Source organism: Trichomycterus rosablanca, chromosome 18, assembly GCF_030014385.1.
Source record: "Trichomycterus rosablanca isolate fTriRos1 chromosome 18, fTriRos1.hap1, whole genome shotgun sequence".
NCBI lineage: Eukaryota > Metazoa > Chordata > Actinopteri > Siluriformes > Trichomycteridae > Trichomycterus > Trichomycterus rosablanca.
The window spans coordinates 9150494-9173296 of record NC_086005.1 but is presented as its reverse complement, the minus strand read 5'-3'; the positions used below and the strand labels follow the sequence as shown (position 1 = coordinate 9173296).

Sequence of the window (22803 nt, the reverse complement as noted above, 5' to 3'; positions counted from 1 at the left end):
GTTGGGAGAAATGTCATCTGTATGTATGGGTGGCAATTCATCCTTGGAAAATTACATAATTGAGGCTGATATAGGTTTTGTTTAGAGCTGTTTGCTGTTTACTGGTTCTGGAATAACAAAAAAAGTTATGCAGCTGCTTGCAATCTGCATTGTTTTTCTGTGGTAAATAATGACATAATTTACTTGTTTACACTTTTACTCCATTGTTAATGTAATTTTCTATATTTGACACAATTAAAAGAACTGAAAGTATTATTTTGTTATGCTGTGTGTATATAATTTGGTATTTGGTAATAAAAACTGTAGCATTTGTACATGATTAATGTGTATATAATTAGGTAGTCCTTTGTCATTATCTTCATTTTTGTGTGTGTTTTGACAGGGCACATTTCTTTGGCATTCCTTACATTTTCCACGTGTCCATAGCACTTACCTAAAACAGAAAACAGTTCCCCCGTTTTCGGGGAAAAAATGGGCAAGCGTAAGGATTTGAGCGAGTTTGACAAGGGCCAAATTGTAATGGCTAGACTGCAGCACTTGCGGGGTATTCCTGGTCTGCAGTGGTCAGTATCTATCAAAAGTGGTCCAAGGAAGACACTGTCAGGTTGTTAGGCTTGCCAAGACACATTGATGTCAGAGAACATGAAGTTTATGCCATCAGGTACGGACCAAAAGAAAAACTACTGTAGCAGAAATTGCAGATTTTAATTCTGTTGACTTGAATATGTAATAACAAACAATGCATTGAACCCTACTTTACAGTTAAAGACTAGTCAAAGTGCCAGTGCTAACCCTGTCCCCATCATAAACATTTATAATAATAATAATAATAATAATAATAATAATAGTAATTCATAATTATGGAATTATATTACCAATGGAAGAAGGTCAGCCGGTCGTAAAATCTGGTTTTCCCCAGGATCATGTTGATGGCTGGGCATGTGTGCATTGTTTATTCATGGAAGAGATGCACCAGGATGCACTGTATAACAATTCACCTTACAATGTAAAGAAGGTGAGTGACCTGCTGGAAATGTCCTCATAGCAGAACTGTTTTTACAGCATATAAGTTGATATACTTATAAAGAAAATATGATTCAAACATTTTGTGTCAATCAGTAAGAAAGATTGCATGACATGATTGTTAAAGACTGCACATAATTATTTTATAAACCCTTTTGGGATATCTTGTGCCATGTGACATGGTGCTTTATCATGTTGAAATCAGCCATACGCAACTGGTCAGCAACAATACTCAAATAGGCTTCACACCACGTGTGACAAGAAACTATTCCCACATCATCACTAACAGACACAAAGCAGGTTGGGTCTATTGAACCATGCCACATTCCAATCCTACCATCTGCATGTTGCAGTAATTTTAATTATTGAGACCTGTTGAGCACAGTCAAAATCACTTGTGAGACATTTTCTCTATTCTGATGTTTAAATGGAACATGAAGTGAAGCTCTTGACTGAAGAATGTTCTGCATTTTGCTGCTGCCACATGATTTGCTGACTGTATGGAATAAACCAGCATGTGTACAGGTGTTTCCACTGGATATTGTTGCAATAGTGGTTGGTGTGGTGTGTTTTCAATTTTTTGACTTGATCATGAATTAAATGTATGGTTAAAATTTATGAAGATTGAAGACTTGGCTAAAAGTAGTGTGGGTAATCATGAACGCATCATCCACAAAATTTAAATCCAGTAAGCAACACACATAACTTTGCGGTAACAACTTTAAGGCATTGATTTGTACAAGCACTGATAGTTTTGTGTTATTTACAACAACAATAACAACAACTTGTGAGTAAAGATAAATAGGCTTGTGAATAAATGCCAACACGCTGTCCGTGGTTCTGAAATTTTGAAACAGCCAATGACAAGTACGTGGCTTTGTTAAACTTCATTAAAACCCAAGACTCTATTCACCCTTGATAAAGTAAAGGGTTAAATTGAAAAAGGTTTAATGACTCTACAGTGACATCTGGGAAAGTGAGATACAAGACAGAATGAACACAAAGCAAGTCATGCAAATAATCTAAAGAAGTTTAACTTTTACAATGATTTGTAAATGAAAATATTTTTATTAATGCCTTATTTTACAAGTATATTAAGAATACATAAAAATAAATTGTATAAATTGTTGTTAGTAGTCAACCTTCAGGCTCATCCTGCTACCTCTAAATACGTTGTTCTAAGTCCCCTTACAGTATGTGTGACTGGGTGAATGTGTGAGATGGATTAGTGCCCCAGTACAGAGTGTTTTACTGCATCGCGCCCATTGTTTCCAGGTGGCACAGAACCCAGATTTTCTTTCTGACCTTAGCATGAGGCTACTGTTTTAATGGGTGCATTCAAACTAACCCTATTTATACGAGCATATAAATATTACCAGCTGTAATATCATAATACTGTTAATCATAATTACTTTGTAAAGTTTTTACATCAAGTTGCTTTTTAATAGAAAAGTTGTTTTGGTCATTTAGTTACACAAAACAGAGCAGCTGCAGAAATCGTTGAAATCCCAACAATGGCATGAAGTACGTATAGAAAAGTACGTCTATATTAGAAGTGCTATGTGGATTTTAGACTAGTCAGACACTTTGGTCAGAGTCAGAGTCAGAGTCAGAGAGGTTTTATTGTCATTTCAGCTACATACAAGTACATATTGAAACGAAACAGCGTTCCTCTAGGATCACGGTGTAACACGGTACAAAAAGTGCAAGACAATACAAAACAGTGCAAATACAACAATAATACAAAAAATCCTATAATAAATAACTACAAAAGATATTCCTAATTATCCCTAATCTAAACAAGTAATTAGAAGACAGGACTAAAGACAAGTGTTAGTACATGATGGTGAATAGATGGTTCAATGGTTCATGAGGTAGTGACATGTTGTACATTAGCAGCGTAAAATTGGCAATGCAGATAAGGTGCCTAAAAAGTAAATATGGTGCAAAATACAAGTAAGGTGCAGAAATTATTGTGCATTTCCAGGAGGTGTGCAAAAATGCAAGTAACAGTCAAAAATGCAAGTAACAGTCAATACAGATCAGTGTGTGGCAGCAGAAAATTTCCGGAGGAAATTTGATTTACAGTTACAGTTGATTTACAGTCCTGAGTTTAGAAGTCTGATTGCTTGAGGGATAAAACTGTTACACAGTCTGGTTGTGTTAGTCCGGATGCTGCGGTATCGTCTCCCAGACGGGAGCAGAGTAAAAAGTCCATGTGATGGATGGGTTGGATCGTCCACAATGCTGAGAGCTTTGCGGATGCAGCGGGTGTTAAAAATGTCCGTGAGAGATGGAAGAGCGACCCCGATGATCTTTTCAGCTGTCCTCACTACTCGCTGGAGAGTCTTGCGGTCCGACGCAGTACAATTTCCGAACCAGACAGTGATGCAGCCGCTCAGGATGCTCTCGATTGTTCCTCTGTAGAACGTGGTGAGAATGGGGGGTGGCAGATGAGCTTTCCTCAGTCTTCTCAAAAAGTAGAGACGCTGCTGGGCTTTCTTGGTGATGGAACTGGTGTTAAGGGTCCAGGTGAGATTCTCCTCCAGATGAACACCGAGAAATTTGGTGCTCTTGACGATCTCAACAGATGAGCCGTCGATGTGCAGTGGGGAGTGGTCCCTTAGTGTCTTTCTAAAGTCAATGACCATCTCTTTGGTTTTATCCACATTCAGAGACAGGTTGTTGACTTGGCACCAGTCCGTTAGATGTTGTACCTCCTCTCTGTACGCTGACTCATCGTTGTTGCTGATGAGTCCCACCACAGTTGTGTCGTCTGCAAACTTAACGATGGAATTCGAGCTGTGCATTGCTGTACAGTCGTGCGTAAGCAGAGTAAACAGCAGTGGACTGAGCACACAGCCTTGGGGAGCGCCGGTGCTCAGTGTGGTGGTGCTGGAGGTGTTCTTACCGATCCGGACGGACTGAGGTCTCTCAGTCAAGAAGTCCAGGATCCAGTTGCAGAGAGAGGTGTTCAGGCCCAGCGTGCTCAGCTTTCCAATTAGATGCTGAGGAATGATGGTGTTGAATGCTGAGCTAAAGTCTATGAACAGCATCCTGACGTAAGTGTTCTTTCTGTCCAGGTGTGTAGAAGCCAGGTGAAGTGTGGTGGATATGGCGTCGTCCGTTGAGCGGTTAGGACGGTACGCAAACTGCAGTGGGTCCATGGTGGGAGGCAGTAGTGTCTTAATATGCCTCATGACTAGTTTCTCGAAGCACTTCGTGATGATAGGCGTGAGTGCTACGGGACGATAGTCGTTGAAGCATGACACAGATGACTTCTTTGGCACGGGTACGATGGTGGTCGTCTTGAGGCACGTTGGAACGATGGCGCTGCTCAGGGAGATGTTGAAGATGTCAGTGAATACATCTGCCAGCTGGTCTGCACATCCCTTGAGCACTCGGCCAGGAATGTTGTCTGGTCCAGAAGCCTTCCGTGGGTTGACTCTGTGCAGAGTTCTCCTCACGTCCGCTGTGGTGAGACGAAGCACCTGGTCGTCACAAGGTGGGATCATCTTCCTCGCCAACATGTTGTTCTGCGCCTCGAACCGAGCGTAGAAGTCATTCAGCGCATCTGGAAGGGAGGCATCACTGTCACAGACGGGTGGAGTCGTCCTGTAGTCTAACAACAGCAAATTCCACCATCGGAGAACAGTACGCCACAACAAGCACAGAGTCCTTGCACCATTCGGTGTTAATGTAAACACAAACGCCTCCTCCTCGTGTTTTACCGGACTGAGCTGCATTTCTATCGGCGCGATACGATGCTAGCCCGTCTAGCTGAATGGCACTGGTTTACTATCTACTAAATGTTTTAACAGAAATGTTTAACAGTTATCCACCAGTTTCAGGATTTTGTTCGCACGGTGTCGCTGCTCTGTGAAAATGTTTGTAGATACAAGCTGCGCGTTTTGAATGTTTTGAGACCAGCTTTTCTGTTTTCGGCCATTGCATTCAAGATAAAGATGCTACATCGGAAGCTGTTCCTGGCTCAGTTCTGCACCAAGGGGAGGGGTCTGTATATGTATGGGGTGTTGTGTGTTTAGGGAAGCCATGACAGTCCGGAATGCTGCACAGGCACACTAAAATACACAATAGTTTTAAAAAGGCAAAGAAATAATGGATTAAATTCAAATTTTTGTACGGTTCGTGGCACTGCACGTTTTGCCTTTCCGATGGATCTCCGAGCTTTCGTTTTTGTGACTAGATCATGGCAGGTCTGTGTGGTCCTTCTGCCCGCATTGTGGGGCTTCGCTTTTGCCGTGACACGGTACTCCATCCCGGAGGAATCTGCAGAAAAAACCGTGGTGGCGAATCTTGCGGCAGATTTGGGGCTGGACGCACGGAGCCTTTCAGAGCGCAACGTAAAGCTCGACTACATTCACAGCAAGAAATATCTGGATATAAACAAAGAAACCGGGGAGATGTTCATCACAGAGAAGATCGACAGGGAATATTTATGTCCTGCGAAGACCTCTTCATCGTGTTTTCTTAAAATGGATGTAATTATCGAGAACCCAATACGCATCTTTAATATCGAGCTGGAAATCTTGGACATAAACGATAACGCCCCACAGTTCAGGAGAGAGCGGATACCTCTTGATATTTCGGAATCAGCCAGGCCGGGGGAGAAATTTTCTCTTACCAATGCGGTGGATGCTGATGTTGGAGAAAACTCGATCAAGACTTATTATCTGAGCCAAAATGACAAGTTTACCATTGAGATTCAGTCTGGAAGCGATGGCACGAAATACGTAGACCTAGTGCTACAATCTACGCTCGATAGAGAAAAACAAGCCGTGCATAATCTTATCCTTACTGCTGTGGATGGTGGGACACCTGGGCGGACAGGTACGGCCAGCATCATCGTGCGCGTTCTGGATACCAACGACAACGCTCCGCAGTTTGACCGTCAAGTTTATTCGGTTGATTTGATTGAAAACGCATCGTTTGATACTCTTGTCATGCATCTAAACGCGACCGATATGGATGAAGGCACGAATTCAGAAATCGAGTACTTGTATACACTGTACACGTCCGAAAAAACGCAGGAAAAGTTCTTGTTGAATCCTGTAACTGGAGAAATCCGAGTCAAAGGTACGATTGATTTTGAAGAGACAAAAAGTTTTGAGATGTACGTCGAAGCCAAAGATAAAGCTTTGAGTCCACTTTCTGCACAGTGCAAAATTTTGGTGTTTGTTACAGACCTGAATGATAATTATCCAGATATCACGGTTAAATCGTTTAAACGCTCGATTAAAGAAAACTCTCCAGTTGGAATGGTCATCGCAGTGGTCAGTGTAAGCGATAGAGATTCTGGAGATAATGGAAAAGTCTTACTTTATGTGAAAAATGCTGACACTTTACCCTTTGTATTAAATAAATCATCAGAAGACTATTTTGAATTAACTCTAAAAGACCCTTTAGATCGCGAGAAGGTCTCTATTTACGAGATCACCCTTCACGTAACCGACCGAGGAACACCTTCACTGACCGACAACGAGACCATCAGCTTGGAGATCCTGGACGTCAACGACAATGCGCCTGTGTTTCCTCAGTCTTTCTACACAATCCACCTTCCAGAAAACAACGAACCTGGTAAGCTGCTTTGCTCCCTGACCGCGCACGATCCAGACCTAAATGAAAACCAATATCTGGTTTACTTCATTGTTGAGAAGGAGATCGCCAATACATCTGTCTCCACGTTGTTCTCTGTGAATCCTGAAAATGGGAACCTCTCCGCCCTGCGCGCCTTCGATTATGAACGTGAGAGGGAATTTCTCTTTCACGTCGAAGCAAGAGATTCAGGAGTTCCTGCTTTGAGCACCAATGCTACAGTACGTGTGATCATTTTGGACCAGAATGACAATGCTCCTCAGATCGTGTCTCCGTGGCGAGCCAACGACGCAGTTTTCGACCAGGTGATTCCACGGGCCGCTGATCAAGGCTCACTTGTGGCGAAGGTAATCGCACTGGATGCTGACTCAGCCCAGAACTCACGGGTCACTTATCAGTTCCTGCAGAACACTGATGCCACATTGTTTACACTGGATAGCTATAATGGTGAAGTCCGCACAGCACGCATGTTCACCTATCGAGATCCTAAATACCAGCGGCTCGTAATTGTGGCCAAAGATAATGGAGATCCTCCGCGCTCAGCCACAGTCACCATCAAGGTTTCCACTGTAGAGCAGGTTCTAGTTACTCAGTTAACAGAGACGACCGAGACACCACTGGAATATGACCTTTTCTCCGACTTGAACCTGTACCTCTTGCTTAGTTTGGGCTCTGTGTCGTTTCTCCTGCTCATTACAATTTTGGTCATCTGTGTGCTAAAGTGTCAGAAGCCTAGACCTACCAAAGCAGCTCTTAATGGCCGAACCACCGTGGCCAGTCAGAGAAACTCAACCATCTGTGATTCCACTCTCATCTCTAGCGATGCTTACTGGTACAGTCTCTTCTTGGCTGAAACTCGAACAGGAAAGGTGGTGGTGAGACAACCACTGCCCAATGGCAGTGGTTTTATTGTATCTAGTATACCGAGGAGTGCTGCCCTCACCAGCACAAGTGAATCAAGGTCTTCCACTTTGCAGGTACAGTGTACAAATCTCCAATCTTTAACACACACACACACACACACACACACACACACACACACACACACACACACACACACACACACACACACACACACACAAACACACACACAAATAAGGTTACACTAAAGACTTTGCAAGTTTGTTACTTTAAATTATAAAATTATCATAGCACTGTCACCTCACAGCAAGAAGGTCCTGAGTTTGATTCCCAGGTGGAGAGGTCCGGGTACTTTCTGTGTGGAGATTGCATGTTCTCCCTGTGTCTGTGTAGGTTTCCTCTGGGAGCTCCGGTTTTCTCACACAGTCCAAAGACATTCAAGTGGGGTGAATTGGAGATACAAAATTGTCCGTGATTGACATTAAATTTGAACTAATGAATTATGTGTAAAGAGTCTGAGAACTACATGTTCTGTCATGAATGTAACCAAAGTGTGTAAAACATGATGTTAAAATACAAATTAAATTAGTAAGTAAAAGGTACATGACAACCCGCTTGAAGTTTGCTTAATAGCACATAAAGTTTGCTATGGCAACATAATAAAAAAAAACATTGGTACTGATAGGATAAAATTTAGCTCTTTAGGTACAACAGCAAACACTTTATCTAGTGAAAAACAAAAACTGCACATAGCTAATGTTATCCCTATGCTCAAATATGATGGTGGCTTGCTGTGGGGGTGCTTCTCAGTGGCAGACACTTGGTGACTGGTTAGATCTGAGGGATGGATGAATGTAGCCAAATACAGGATCATCCTTGAGGAAAACCTTATACAGAATGCACTTAGACTGGGCCAACAGGTCACTATTAAACACAACAGTAATTAAATTCATAACTTTGAGACAAGTCAATGAATGTTCTTGAGTGACCCAGCAAAAGCCTAACATTAAACCATATCAAAAAATCTGGAGAGGTCTAAGGGTAACAGTTCAGACACTCACCATATAGTCTGATAAAGCTTAAGAAAGGGATAAACTACCCAAATCTAAATGTAAACAGCTTGCTGGGATCTTCCCAAGAAGACTCACAGATGTAATTTCTGCCCAAGAGGCTTTTATGAAGTATTGAATTTTCAGGGTCTGAATACTTTCATGAATATAATGTCATTTAGAATTTTGTTCATCTTTGAAAAACTATAGAAAAAGCTTTTTCATTGTGGATGATTAAGTGTATACTGATGGTAGAAATATACCCATCAAAATTACACCCACAACAAATTTAAGTGTAAAAAAAATGTTTAAGGGGTCTGAATACTTTCTGATCCCATATACAGGGGTTGGACAATGAAACTGAAACACCTGGTTTTAGACCACAATAATTTATTAGTATGGTGTAGGGCCTCCTTTTGCGGCCAATACAGCGTCAATTCGTCTTGGAAATGACATATACAAGTCCTGCACAGTGGTCAGAGGGATTTTAAGCCATTCTTCTTGCAGGATAGTGGCCAGGTCACTACGTAATGCTGGTGGAGGAAAACGTTTCCTGACTCGCTTCTCCAAAACACCCCAAAGTGGCTCAATAATATTTAGATCTGGTGACTGTGCAGGCCATGGGAGGTGTTCAACTTCACTTTCATGTTCATCAAACCAATCTTTCACCAGTCTTGCTGTGTGTATTGGTGCATTGTCATCCTGATACACGGCACCGCCTTCAGGATACAATGTTTGAACCATTGGATGCACATGGTCCTCCAGAATGGTTCGGTAGTCCTTGGCAGTGACGCGCCCATCTAGCACAAGTATTGGGCCAAGGGAATGCCATGATATGGCAGCCCAAACCATCACTGATCCACCCCCATGCTTCACTCTGGGCATGCAACAGTCTGGGTGGTACGCTTCTTTGGGGCTTCTCCACACCGTAACTCTCCCGGATGTGGGGAAAACAGTAAAGGTGGACTCATCAGAGAACAATACATGTTTCACATTGTCCACAGCCCAAGATTTGCGCTCCTTGCACCATTGAAACCGACGTTTGGCATTGGCACGAGTGACCAAAGGTTTGGCTATAGCAGCCCGGCCGTGTATATTGACCCCGTGGAGCTCCCGACGGACAGTTCTGGTGGAAACAGGAGAGTTGAGGTGCACATTTAATTCTGCCGTCATTTGGGCAGCCGTGGTTTTATGTTTTTTGGATACAATCCGGGTTAGCACCCGAACATCCCTTTCAGACAGCTTCCTCTTGCGTCCACAGTTAATCCTGTTGGATGTGGTTTGTCCTTCTTGGTGGTATGCTGACATTACCCTGGATACCGTGGCTCTTGATACATCACAAAGACTTGCTGTCTTGGTCACAGATGCGCCAGCAAGACGTGCACCAACAATTTGTCCTCTTTTGAACTCTGGTATGTCACCCATAATGTTGTGTGCATTGCAATATTTTGAGCAAAACTGTGCTCTTACCCTGCTAATTGAACCTTCACACTCTGCTCTTACTGGTGCAATGTGCAGTTAATGAAGATTGGCCACCAGTTTCAGTTTCATTGTCCAACCCCTGTATGTACATGTCATTAACAGATTCTGTTTGAATTCGGCCTTTCATACCATAGGTAGGAAATTGTGGTTCCCAAATTTGTCTAATTGTGTTTTTTTTTTTTTTTTGACAGGAATCGAGCAGTGATTTACCTTGATCCTGACATTTTATTGCACCTAATTATTTTGGTGCAATGATTGGTTGGAGAACTTTTGGGAATCTCTTTCTGAACTGTTGGGACATGTGGAAAATACCATTTGACTGAACCGCCAATGGTAAAAGTTCCACCGACTTACTACAAACCTCTTTTTACTTCAGTAGTGATTTTGGTGGCAGAGAGGTCTGTGTCACTTAACTGAACTATGAATAAAATGCTTTACTGCATTGGGGATGAAGAATGAATGTGGGAAAAATGTTTTTAGCTTCTTTGTGTGATAATATGAACAAAAAGAGTGGCAAATTTGTGAATTTTGGAAAATTTTGCATGCTATTTCAGGAGCACTTCACCTTTACTGTAATAAGTATAAACTTTTATTAAAACAGCACAAATTTCTGAACCAGGCACATGAAATATGGCCTTGGATTACAGGGTCTATTTCAATAAAGATAGATTATTTACATCTGCATATCATAAACTTGTCCAGCAGCTAATGGTTTAGTCTAGTTGAACCTGAAGTACAAATTATTATGCAACAAAATTATATATTACAAATGTGCAACAGAGGAAGATAACCCATTATCAAAATCTGTGACTTTGAGCTCTGACGTTGACATAGGCATTTCTTGTGGTCCAAGATCAGTGAACTAATTTTAAGCATCTGTAAGCTCATGACACCCTTTTTAGCTCATCAAGCTGCCCAGTTGTGTTGTATGGGTTTGAGAAAACATTGTAGTTGAATTAAAATGTCATATAGGAACCACATTAAAAAGCCTTCTTAACTGGTAGTTGCTGTGCAATAAAAGAGACTAATTTAACAGATGATATCTAGCAATGAATATATTGGAAGGCAATTCAGTTAATAAATAGATATCACACTCAATCAGCCCTGGGAAAAAATAGAAACATGTTTAAACAAGTACATGTTTGTGATTTGTTAATTCTCCTAACTGATAAAAGTACAAATAAAAGAATGCAATGTTTTCACTGACAAAAATGATTGTATTTTGTAAATAGAAACTAATCTTGAATTTGGAGCACATTAAAAAATAATTTGCGAGAGAATTCAGGATTGATGGACAGACCATTAGTAATCTGCTTTTTCTTCTTATGTGGCTTAAACTAAACAGCACATTAAAAAATAATGAGGATTCACAGGAGGATTTAGGATTGGTGGACAGACCATTAGCAATCTCCTTTTTCTTCTTATGTGGCTTAAACTAGAGTATGGTAATGTAAGGTAATGCCTCTATCCCAACTTTTTAAGCATGTTACAAGCTTTTTTTTTTTTTTTTTCATATTTACAAAATACAGTTAAAAGTTAATCGGTGAAAATATTGGAAATATTTGTATTTTTTTTAGTTAAATATAGAATCAATCGAATTAACAAACTACAGATTCTTCTTGTTATTGCATTTTACAAAATTGATTTTTGCATTTTGTATAAATGCAACACAGTGGAAAACTGGAAGAGAGTCTAAACTTGGAAACAGGAACACAGATTACATACTGCAAGTAATACTACAAAAAACTACATTTTCACTCACTATGCACTTAATTCGGTACACCTGTCTGATACATGCGTTCAATGATTATTCTAAACAGTGCAATAATGCTAACATGTCAGTAATGATTTAGTAGGATGTGTCTAAAGAAGGAACTGATAGAAACAAACTGAGTTTCGTCAGAATTAAAGTGGTAAGAGTAGCCATGTGAGGATATGATTTTACCAACAGAGTGTGTATATGGAAACTGTGTACAGAACCCTGTAGGACTCCAGTTGAAAGATTGCATGTAGGAGCTATAGTTCCCCTCCACGAAAAATGGTAAGAATGCCCTTCCAGGTAGGAATGCTGACCCACTTATTCCAATGTTGGAGAGAGAAGACAGAAAAATGTTGTAGTGTCAGAATTCCAGATTGAGAAGAATCACGACTGATGATAGTTTGGCAGCTTTTTGGTGACAGCTACAACAGCTGTATGTACAGTAATCTGCTTTGAAGCCAGAAAAAAGTAAACAGCTCTAGTCTCTAACTGTACACATGCAACAGGTTCTAACAGGCTACATGTTCATAATTAAAAGGTCAGTAAGTTAAAGCAGTATCTAAAAGTCCCAACAACACTAATACACACCAGTACAACACACTACTATATTATTACCATGTTAGCCATGGATGGGCAACAGTCAGTAATTATATAGTTAGTCTGTCTGGAAGATGTAGTGTACAAAATAATCAATAAATGTATATACCAGGAAGGTGTACCTAATACAATGCTTGGTGACTGTATATTAACAGCACTTTTGTTATTGAAGTACTTTAATGTACTTTTCATTCTGCTTAGTAAACAAAACCTCTCTGTCTAAAGTCTAACAGTCTAAAGACACCATTTAGCCAAAACCCTGTTCGCATGTAGTATGGGCGGGAAGAGAAAGAAAAACTGGAAGTGTAATTGTATTGTTAATTGCAAGGTAAACTGAAAAGGTGGGTCTTTCATTATTTGAAGACAGCAAAAGACTTAGCTTTCTACTACCTGGGTGCAGTACAGCCTTAATGCTTGTCTTCTTTGAGTCCTAAGTGGTGGGTGATTTTAAGCCAGAAGCGTTAAACTTGTTTATTTTTAGGGGTTTAACTTTACAAGTTGAACAAACTGAACACCTTACTCTTTTGCTAACGAAACAAGCAAATCATTGAACAGTGTTATTGTGTAACCTGTCTGACAAAAATCTCAGGTCAACCAATAGTACACACTACTGCTATTCTCTGCTAGCATAGTATACATACCTGCATTCATATCTGCGGTGTACTCACCCATTAGCAATCTGCTGCTCATGTACTATAGTATTGCATTTTAATGACTTTAGTATAAAATACTTAAGACCTTAATGAAATTTTAAACCCTGCTGCTTCCAATAAGCAAAATCTACCCCAACTAATCTGTTGGAATAACTCCTTCAGACATGCACAGAGGTGTGAGGAGCTACAAAACTATAAAGAAGCAATAAGTAGCACTGACAATCTTACCACGGTTAATGCGGTGTTTGGAACAGTGCTGTACATGTTTGCAAGAGAAATGTTTAAGAACCCTTTAAAATGACCTTAACTACTGAATTAGCCCCTTACAATCACCACCTTATTTTACCAAGCATTCTGCATTCCATAAATTTTAGAATAATAAGTATAAGTGCAGTATGTTTTCTTTATAAAAATCTGCAGATATGTTATTGCTCCTGTTAATGATACACTTTCTTTGTTGGTGGTATTAGGAGGATTATGTTGGATCATTTCCAAGAAGGTTAAATAGCCTACATATTTGCTTTGCATAATCAGAGGAATGGTCAAACATGTCTTCACTGAAAATAATTCAATTCATCATCATTATATTCAACACTGAGCTATACAAACATGTAACTAAAACAGTCATTAGAACACTGCTACTTAATGCTTCTTTTTTTAGTATTAGACTGTTCTGTATATATAACTTTACAGTTTAAAATATCATGTCTGACTTTTTGCCATTGTTTAAAGGCTTTTGTAATTCCTATTGGTTTATATATTGTATGAAATTGTATGTACCATATATATGTAATATTAAGCTGACTAGTTTGTTCTGTTTATTGCTGCTATTGCATATGATTTGTCAAGTGCATTAAGTTCTACATTGTTTTAGTGTGGCAATGATAAGCAAAAATAATTTAACAAAACAGAACATTTTGAGTTAACCAAAATCTTTATTAAAAATACCAGTTGTTCACAACATGAGAATGAGTGGAGGTATGTTGCCACAGCTGAAACTATTATTTTCACCTCTGTGACAGGTTTTGTATGTTCTTCATGTGTTTTGGGGGTCTCTGATTTGTTGCCACCTAAATGTATAGCCTTGTAACAGCCTTCTCTGAATTGTTTCTTGTCCTGTGTGTGAGTGGTTGAGTGAGTGAATGAGTGAGTGAGTGGGTGAGTAAGTGAGTGAGTGAGAGTGATAGTGTGTTGCCCTGTAATAAATTGATCCAGGGTATTTCTGCTGCTCACCAGTGTTTTCATGTGACACTAGAAACTCCGCAGTGCCATTCTACTTCAGTAAGAGTGAGAAAAGAAAGAGAGACAAGTGCAGTGCACTTTAAAAAATGATGGAAACGTATAATCCCAAAACAATGAATGTCTTTTTCCTTCCCGAATAAGTTCTTATTCTCTGTGCCACATTTATCTTTAATAAGAGTAATTAAAAACTGTGCATTTTTGTATTGTTCTATGAAAGAACCAAAAAAGTGATGGTGTCTAGTTGTGGGTGTGTGATTGAGAACTGAACTGAGTGTAATAAGAAAATATTATGTTCTGATTAATGAACAGAGCTAAAAATGGAAACAGATTTAGATAATGTAGCCAAGAAATCTGAATCCCAGTGTTTAACATGGATATACATGCATTTAAATGAAATTCACTCAAGGGTGTTCTATTATACTCAAAAGTATTATATTTTAATGTTTTTTTTTTTTCTTCAAATTTCAAATTTTGATTTGAATTGACTATGTCTTATTCAATTTGTAATACAGAATTACTGGAAAGTAACATGTTTGCCTGTAAATTAACAGATATTGTATTTTGTTTGAACCCAGTGATTATTACATTACCATTGCTTCTGCCTTGATGTTAACTTTGTTAAACAAATCATCATAAATAAAGGGTTTATTAATTTACATTATTGTTTGTGTTTTATGAAAATATTAAAATGTTAGCCACAGGGTCCCTTAGTTTTTACATTAAAGCAATCTTGTAATATGCCCAAAACATGATTTGTAATCATGCTAAAATAGTTTTAATAGTAAAATGTAAAAAGCATGTTACTGGGGCTAAACGGATACAGTATTTAAGAAATCCAGGTTATTGAGCATGAAATGTGTTATTCCTTTCATTAGACAGACAGACAGAGTGCACACACACACAAACTTTCAAATTCAATAAAAAACATTTGGGGGAATTGCTGAAATTATTCCTAGGTTTTTGTGAGTGAGTGAGTGAGTGAGTGAGTAAGTGAGTAGATAATGAGTGTGTTGCACTTTCATGGATTGGACTCCTGTCTATGAGGCATTACTGGCCTGCATTAAGTTTTTTCAGTTGGCACTGGACCCATCATGACACTGACCAAAATAAGACAAAAAAACAATAAATAAATAAATGTATAAACACAAACAGAATTTACACTTACTGCATTTTAGTAAGAAATTTCACTTTAGTGCAGCACTTGGGCTTTTTCTGCAGTGCTGCACTTTTCACTTCATCAATTTTTATAAAGGCACAAACCCCCGCACTGCAACACACTTCACACAGTAAAGAAACAACGTTGTGTGTGTATTTAATAAAGCTTGCATGAGTTGCTTCATAAACACTTCACTTTGATTCTACGTATGTGTCACATGAGAAAAAGCGTTTCAAAAATTTAAAAAACAAATGCCAAAATCTATGTACTGTATTTAGCAAATGTGTGATGTGAAATTCTACCGCTAGGTGGGGCAATACATCCGTTTCCACATGGCAAAACTAGTTTGAAACTACTCAATATTTTACTTTGATTTTACTGAGATTTAGCCTCTAAGTGGTTTTATATACCAAGACTTAATATTTACAAATTTTCCCTAATGTTTAACAACAAATTATGCACATTTAATGCGTCTTTAATAGAAATCAAATGTAATAGTATATGTAGTACCAAATGCATTTGCAAATAGTATGTCATTACATTTTTTTTTTGCGTTGTACATTTTATACTTTTGTTATTAAGCACACTTTATTTAACTTACTGGATAGTTGATGAGATTATGTGTTAAAGCAAAGAAAAGTATATTTACAAAACATACTGTAAATGAATGAAACGTAGATACACTGCACCTTCACCGGTAACAAAAACGCAAGAAAGCAATAGTTTGGAATATGGAAAATGTCAATATTTTCTGCAAATGTCAGTGCACAACTACTATTTATTTACTGCAAGTAACATATTGAAAAAAATTATACTTTTTCAAATATGAATTTATAACCACACGATGGCACTGTTTAATAACAAGTCTGTATTACTTTCTGCACCCTCTGCTCCTGTCGTTTCACAATTGAACATACGCCCAAGCACAAATCAGTTAGGGGGTTAGTGTCGTTTGTAAAAGGACCTCTACAGAGAATTGTTGAGTATTTCCATAATCGGAGCCTATAAGAAATTAAATAGTTGGCCTACATTAGGAATATCTGAACCTTGTGGACTATGGCATTATTGCCTGACGTTGGAGTTTTCTGGATTGTCTTTGTGCATTTGCTTTTCTTTTGTCCACGACATGCAGTTACCCGACAGATTGTTTATTCCGTATTTGAGGAGGTTAGTCCTGGAACGTCTGTAGGAAATTTGGCCAAAGACTTAAACTTGAAAGTGGACGACTTGGAGTCTCGCAATCTTCGAATTATTTCGGCATCGTCAAAGAAACATTTTGACGTAAATATTAAGACCGGCGCTCTTTTCGTATTGGAAGCGATAGACCGAGAGGTGCTTTGTCCAAATAGCTACGTATGTACTGAAAGCTTGGAAGCCATAGTCAACAACCCACTAAATGTATACAGTATAGAGATAAAGATAATGGATGTCAACGACAACACACCTGCTTTTCCAGGAAAAGTCCAAAATATCCGGATATCTGAGCAGACGTTACCTGGGGCTAAATTTCCTTTGCTTGCTGCGGAAGATCCAGACGTAGGTAGCTATTCTATAGCCACGTATAAGCTGTCATCCAACCCATTTTTTAATATGGAAATACTTTCTGATACAGACAGTATACCATCTCCGGAACTGGTTCTACAGAAAGCTTTAGACAGAGAAAAGCAACCAGAAATTAAACTCGTTTTGACTGCACTGGATGGCGGAAAGCCCTCAAGATCAGGTACTACAAATATTTTAATTACTGTTGTAGATTCCAATGACAACGCACCTGTTTTTGCAAAACAAATATACAAAGCTCAAGTTCAAGAAAACGCAGTGCCTGGGACATTAATCTTAAAGCTCAACGCTACGGATCCCGATGAGGGCGTAAATGGTGAAATTATGTATACCTTTAAAGAAGGCCAAAGGGGTATTGCAGATAAGTTCGCTGTTAATAACATCACAGGAGAAATAACAGTGGCAGGTCATTTGGATTATGAGGAAGCAAACGCGTATGAAATTCGTGTGCAAGCCCGGGATAGAGGACATAGTCCCCTAGCATCTCACTGCAAAGTGCTGGTGGAAGTGCTGGATCTCAACGATCACGCACCGGATATCAAGCTTTCTTCCCTGTTAGACAACGTCCCGGAGGATGCAAAGAAAGGCACGGTGATTGCATTTATCACAGTAAAAGACAAGGATGGTGGAAAAAACGGAAAAGTGCACTGTTCAATTTCTCAAAATTCACCGTTTGTATTAGAATCCACACAGGGAAAATATTATTCACTTGTTCTAAATGACGCATTTGATAGAGAAGATACTTCTGAGTATAATGTCTCAATTACGGCTATAGATGAAGGTGTCCCTCCTCTCTCCAGCACTGTTATACTAACGGTCCATATTTCTGATGTAAATGATAACGCACCTCGTTTCTCTGGATCTTTCGTCAATGTTTATGTAAAAGAGAACAGTCCAGCAGGTGGTCTAATAGCGGATGTCTCTGCACAAGATATCGACGTTGGTGAAAATGCTCAAGTATCTTATTTATTACTCAGCAACTCAAACATGCATTTATCTTCAGCTGTCAGCATTAATTCTGTCACTGGAGAAATTTACAGCATGCAGTCTTTTAATTTTGAAGAAATGAAAACATTTCGGATTCAAGTTCAGGCCACAGACTCTGGTATTCCCTCTCTGAACAGTAACCTGACAGTAAATGTTTTTATTGTGGATGAAAATGATAACCGTCCTGTTATTCTACCGCCCTATTCAGAATCCGGATCTGTAAACACTGAGAACATACCCTATTCTGCAGAAGCGGGATATTTTGTAGCCAAAATCAGAGCTGTAGATTCGGATTCAGGCTATAACGCCCTCCTGTCCTACCATATAACTGAACCAAAAGGTACCAATCTCTTCCGAATCGGAACCAGTACTGGAGAAATAAGAACCAAAAGGCGAATGAGCGACAATGATTTAAAAACACACCCACTTATAGTTACTGTGTCGGATAATGGAGAACCGTCACTATCAACAACTATGAGTATTGAAGTTTTGGTCGTGGAAAATATGGACAACATGCAGCCTTCTCTAAGAAAAGTACCAATAAAGGAGGAGAGTTTTTCTGATCTGAATCTGTATCTGCTCATCGCTATTGTCTCAGTATCAGTGATATTTCTACTGAGCCTCATGGGTTTAATAGTAGCTAGATGCTACAGGACGGACGGTGGTTTCGGCAGGTCTGGTGTTCCAGTGGTCACTACACACCCTGACGGGAGCTGGTCTTACTCTAAATCCACTCAGCAGTATGACGTGTGTTTTAGCTCAGACACACTGAAGAGTGATGTAGTAGTTTTCCCGTCACCGTTTCCACCTGTAGACGCAGAACTGATCAGCATTAATGGAGGAGACACTTTTAACAGGACACAAACACTGCCAAGCACCGAGAAGGTAAGTTTTTCGAGTTGTGTTATGTTAACTGTAAGCAGAAACGACGTGATCTCAAATTTAACAATGATGTGACTGTGGGAAGCATGATCTTTGATTACTTTTTTATTTTTTCTTAAAACCTTACATTAGGTTATAATTGTTTTCGCCTTAGACAACTGTAACTCTTTGTAACTGGCATTCCAGAAACGATGCTCTTACTTTCTTTAGATTATTTCAGCACTTGATGCTGGTCAGCGACAGCTAAGAAAAAAGCGAGAGACCCATTTGTCCCTTTCTATTAATTAACATCGGTTTTGCTTCATTTGTGACATTTTTTGAACTGCACATATCCAGAGAATTTTTTTTAATTTTAAAGTAAGAAAATAAGCATAGTTCTCAGAAAGACTTTGGCTTTGTGTTTGTTTTTAGTTTATTGTGAATGTGTATGTTTTATATATAATTTAAGATTTATGATGAATTAGAGTATATATAAATAGTTATGTGTTGTCTGGAATTCAGCTGGTATTTATTGAACTTGCGTTTGCGTCCTCTCTACAGTGGTCAAGTTTACATTTCGTTTATTTTCCTGTTACAAGTGCCTTTAGACATGTTTGTGCATAAATGATATTTTACTATCAAATTAAGAATTAATGTTTTCGCTACATTCATTTAAGGTTGGAAATAAAAACAGAATTATCACTGTTATTTGATGACATTTCTGTTTATAAATACATTTTGATCTTACTTATGTTCTATTATTTTTTGTTGGATGGATTAACATTTGATCTTTTTAAGCTAACATGCGGCTCCTCTTTTTGCGAATTTATTAATACGATAATAGATGAATGTATGAACAAGCTTAATCAAAATCAATTAATGTCAGACATCGAAGAATTCTTTTAGACAGCTGACGTTATTTAAAAGTAGTTTGTGTATTGTGCATCCACACGATGGCACTGTCTGCCCGCAAACCACAATGATAGGGTTTTATACTGAACTGTAGTCGCTTCAAAACCAAACCCAACAGCTAAATGGTTTTCTCGTGTGTGTGACAGTCAGTCTCGTTAAAACAAGAAGCCGGGTGGATTACTAGCATATACTCCTGCTGATTTGTTTGTCTAATTTACAACTGATGCTGCCAAGCAATTTATTTATTGTCGACGTAGCAGGTGAAAGATAGAATAGCAAATAAATGCGGTGAGCATGATGGAGCGGATTTGGATAGTGTGTATTATCTGGATATCGCTTTGTCTTCATGGCCTTTTGTCGGCCCATGCTTCATATTCTGTTTTTGAGGAGGTGAGTCCCGGGACTGTTGTAGGAAATTTAGCCAAGGACTTAAGTCTTAATGTGGCTGATCTGGAGGCACGTAAACTTCACATTGTATCAGGATCATTAAAGAAACATTTCGAGGTGGATTTAAAAACCGGGGCCCTGTTTGTGTTGGATACTATAGACAGAGAACAACTCTGCCCAACGAATGTCGCTTGCACCGAGACCCTGGAGGTGATTGTTAATAATCCTTTGCAGATGCACAGTGTGGAGGTCAAAATTCTTGATATTAACGATTATGCCCCTGTTTTTTCCAAGAAATTGCAATCTATTAGTATTGCGGAGTCATCGCTAATAGGATCTAAATTTCCACTACTAGGCGCTAAGGATCCGGACATAGGAAGCAACTCCATCAACTTATACAAACTGTCCCAAAATGGATTTTTTAACTTGGAGGTTCACACCAATGCCGATCAGGGTCAGTCTGTTGAACTAGTACTGATGAAAAATCTTGACCGAGAAAAGCAATCTGTGATTCAACTAGTTCTAACGGCTTTCGATAGTGGTAAACCACCACGATCAGGTACTACAGATATTATTGTTACTGTATTGGACGCCAATGATAACGCACCTGTATTTTCAAAGTCTGTATACAAAATTTCAGTTCCAGAAAACGTTTCAGTTGGTACAACTATTGTGAAGGTAAACGCCACAGATCTTGACACTGACGCAAATGGCAAAATTTCTTATTCTGTTAAAGAAAGTCAAAATGGAATATCTGATAAATTTTCTATTAATCCAGTCACTGGAGAGATTTCAGTGACTGGTGCATTAGACTATGAGATCACAAATGCCTACGAGATCCGTGTGGAAGCCAGGGATGGAGGATCTACTCCACTTGGATCTTACTGCAAGGTCCTGGTGGAAGTAGTCGATGTGAACGACAACGCACCGGAAATTAAAATATCATCCTTCCTGGACAACGTACGAGAGGATGCAAAGAAATGCACAGTGATTGCATTAATTACAGTGCAAGATAAGGATGGAGGTAAAAATGGAAAGGTGCAATGTTTCGTATCTCAAAATTTGCCATTTCTATTAGAATCCACACAGGGAAAATATTACTCACTGGTTCTAAACGACGCACTTGATAGAGAACATACTTCTGAGTATAATGTCTCAATAACAGCCATAGATGAAGGTGTCCCTCCTCTGTCCAGCACTGCTATACTAACGGTCCATATTTCTGATGTAAATGATAACGCACCTCGTTTCTCTGAATCTTTCGTTAATGTTTATGTAAAAGAGAACAGTCCAGCAGGTGGTCTAATAGCGGATGTCTCTGCACAAGATATCGACTTTGGTGAAAATGCTCAAGTATCTTATTCATTACTCAGCATCTCAATCATGCCTTTATCTTCAGCTGTCAGCATTAATTCTGTCACTGGGGACATTTACAGCATGCAGTCTTTTAACTTTGAAGAAATGAAAACCTTTCAGTTTCAAGTTCAGGCCACAGACTCTGGTATTCCATCTCTGAGCAGTAACCTGACAGTAAATGTTTTTATTGTGGATGAAAATGATAACCGTCCTTTTATTCTACCACCCTATTCAGAATCCGGATCTGTAAACACTGAGAACATTCCCTATTCTGCAGAAGCGGGATATTTTGTAGCCAAAATCAGAGCTGTAGATTCGGATTCAGGCTATAACGCCCTACTGTCCTACCATATAACTGAACCAAAGGGAACCAATCTTTTCCGAACCGGAACCAGTACTGGAGAAATAAGAACCAAAAGGCGAATGAGCGACAATGATTTAAAAACTCACCCACTTATAGTTATTGTGTCGGATAATGGAGAACCATCACTCTCAACAACAATGAGTATTGAAGTTGTGGTTGTGGAAAATATGGACAACATGCAACCTTCTTTAAGAAAAGTACCAATGAAGGAGGAGAATTTTTCTGATCTGAATCTGTATCTGCTCATCGCAATTGTCTCAGTATCAGTGATATTTCTACTGAGCCTCATGGGTTTAATAGTAGCTAGATGCTACAGGACAGACGGTGGTTTCGGCAGGTCCGGTGTTCCAGTGGTCACTACACACCCTGACGGGAGCTGGTCTTACTCTAAATCCACTCAGCAGTATGACGTGTGTTTTAGCTCAGACACACTGAAGAGTGATGTAGTAGTTTTCCCGTCACCGTTTCCACCTGTAGACGCAGAACTGATCAGCATTAATGGAGGAGACACTTTTAACAGGACACAAACTCTGCCAAGCATCGAGAAGGTAAGAGTTTTTCGAGTTGTGTTATGTTAACTGTAAGCAGAAATGACGAGATCTCAAACTTAAGTTTGATCAGGGAAATGTTTTTCAGGGTACGCAATGATGTGACAGTGGGAAGCATAATCTTTGATTACGTATTTAATTTTTTCTTAAAACCTTACATTAGGTTATAATTGTTTTCGCCTTAGACAACTGTAACTCATTCCAGAAACGATGCTCTTGCTTTCTTTAGATTATTTCAGCACTTGATGCTGGTCAGCGACAGCTAAGGAGAAAGCGAGAGACCATTTTTTTCTTTCTCTATTAATTAACATCGGTTTTGCTCTAGTTGTGACATGTTTTGAACTGCACATATCCAGAGCATTTTTTTATTTTAAAAAAAAAAAATTAAAC

General features: G+C 39.1%; 3 protein-coding genes across 3 annotated transcripts in view; all 3 read left to right on the top strand.

Moving 5' to 3' along the window:
- The first annotated feature begins 5198 nt into the window (after window positions 1-5198).
- On the top strand, window positions 5199-10265 carry LOC134332719 (protocadherin alpha-C2). Its single transcript, XM_063014474.1, has 2 exons — window positions 5199-7616; window positions 10223-10265. Exons 1-2 carry the CDS (start codon window positions 5199-5201, stop codon window positions 10244-10246), a joined length of 2442 nt encoding a protein of 813 aa, XP_062870544.1. The 3' UTR covers window positions 10247-10265.
- Window positions 10266-16494: 6229 nt separating this feature from the next.
- Window positions 16495-19155, top strand: LOC134332901 (protocadherin alpha-8-like). The gene is made up of 2 exons (XM_063014734.1): window positions 16495-18870; window positions 19078-19155. The coding sequence occupies exons 1-2, from the start codon at window positions 16495-16497 to the stop codon at window positions 19153-19155; spliced, it is 2454 nt and encodes an 817-aa protein (XP_062870804.1).
- An 897-nt stretch (window positions 19156-20052) lies between these two features.
- Window positions 20053-22803, top strand: part of LOC134332718 (protocadherin alpha-C2-like) — a 95290-nt gene continuing 92539 nt past the window's right edge. The window contains exon 1 of the mRNA XM_063014472.1: window positions 20053-22413. Coding sequence (XP_062870542.1) covers window positions 20053-22413 — 2361 coding nt within the window. The remainder of the gene's footprint in view (window positions 22414-22803) is intronic.

Excerpts from the sequence above, each read along its gene's own strand:
- LOC134332719 (XM_063014474.1), top strand. The coding sequence starts at position 5,199 with ATGGATCTCCGAGCTTTCGTTTTTGTGACTAGATCATGGCAGGTCTGT. Across the intron at positions 7,617-10,222 it reads CAAGGTCTTCCACTTTGCAG|GAATCGAGCAGTGATTTACC; the intron begins GTACAGTGTACA and ends TTTTTTTGACAG.
- LOC134332901 (XM_063014734.1), top strand. The coding sequence starts at position 16,495 with ATGGCATTATTGCCTGACGTTGGAGTTTTCTGGATTGTCTTTGTGCAT. Across the intron at positions 18,871-19,077 it reads CACTGCCAAGCACCGAGAAG|ATTATTTCAGCACTTGATGC; the intron begins GTAAGTTTTTCG and ends TACTTTCTTTAG.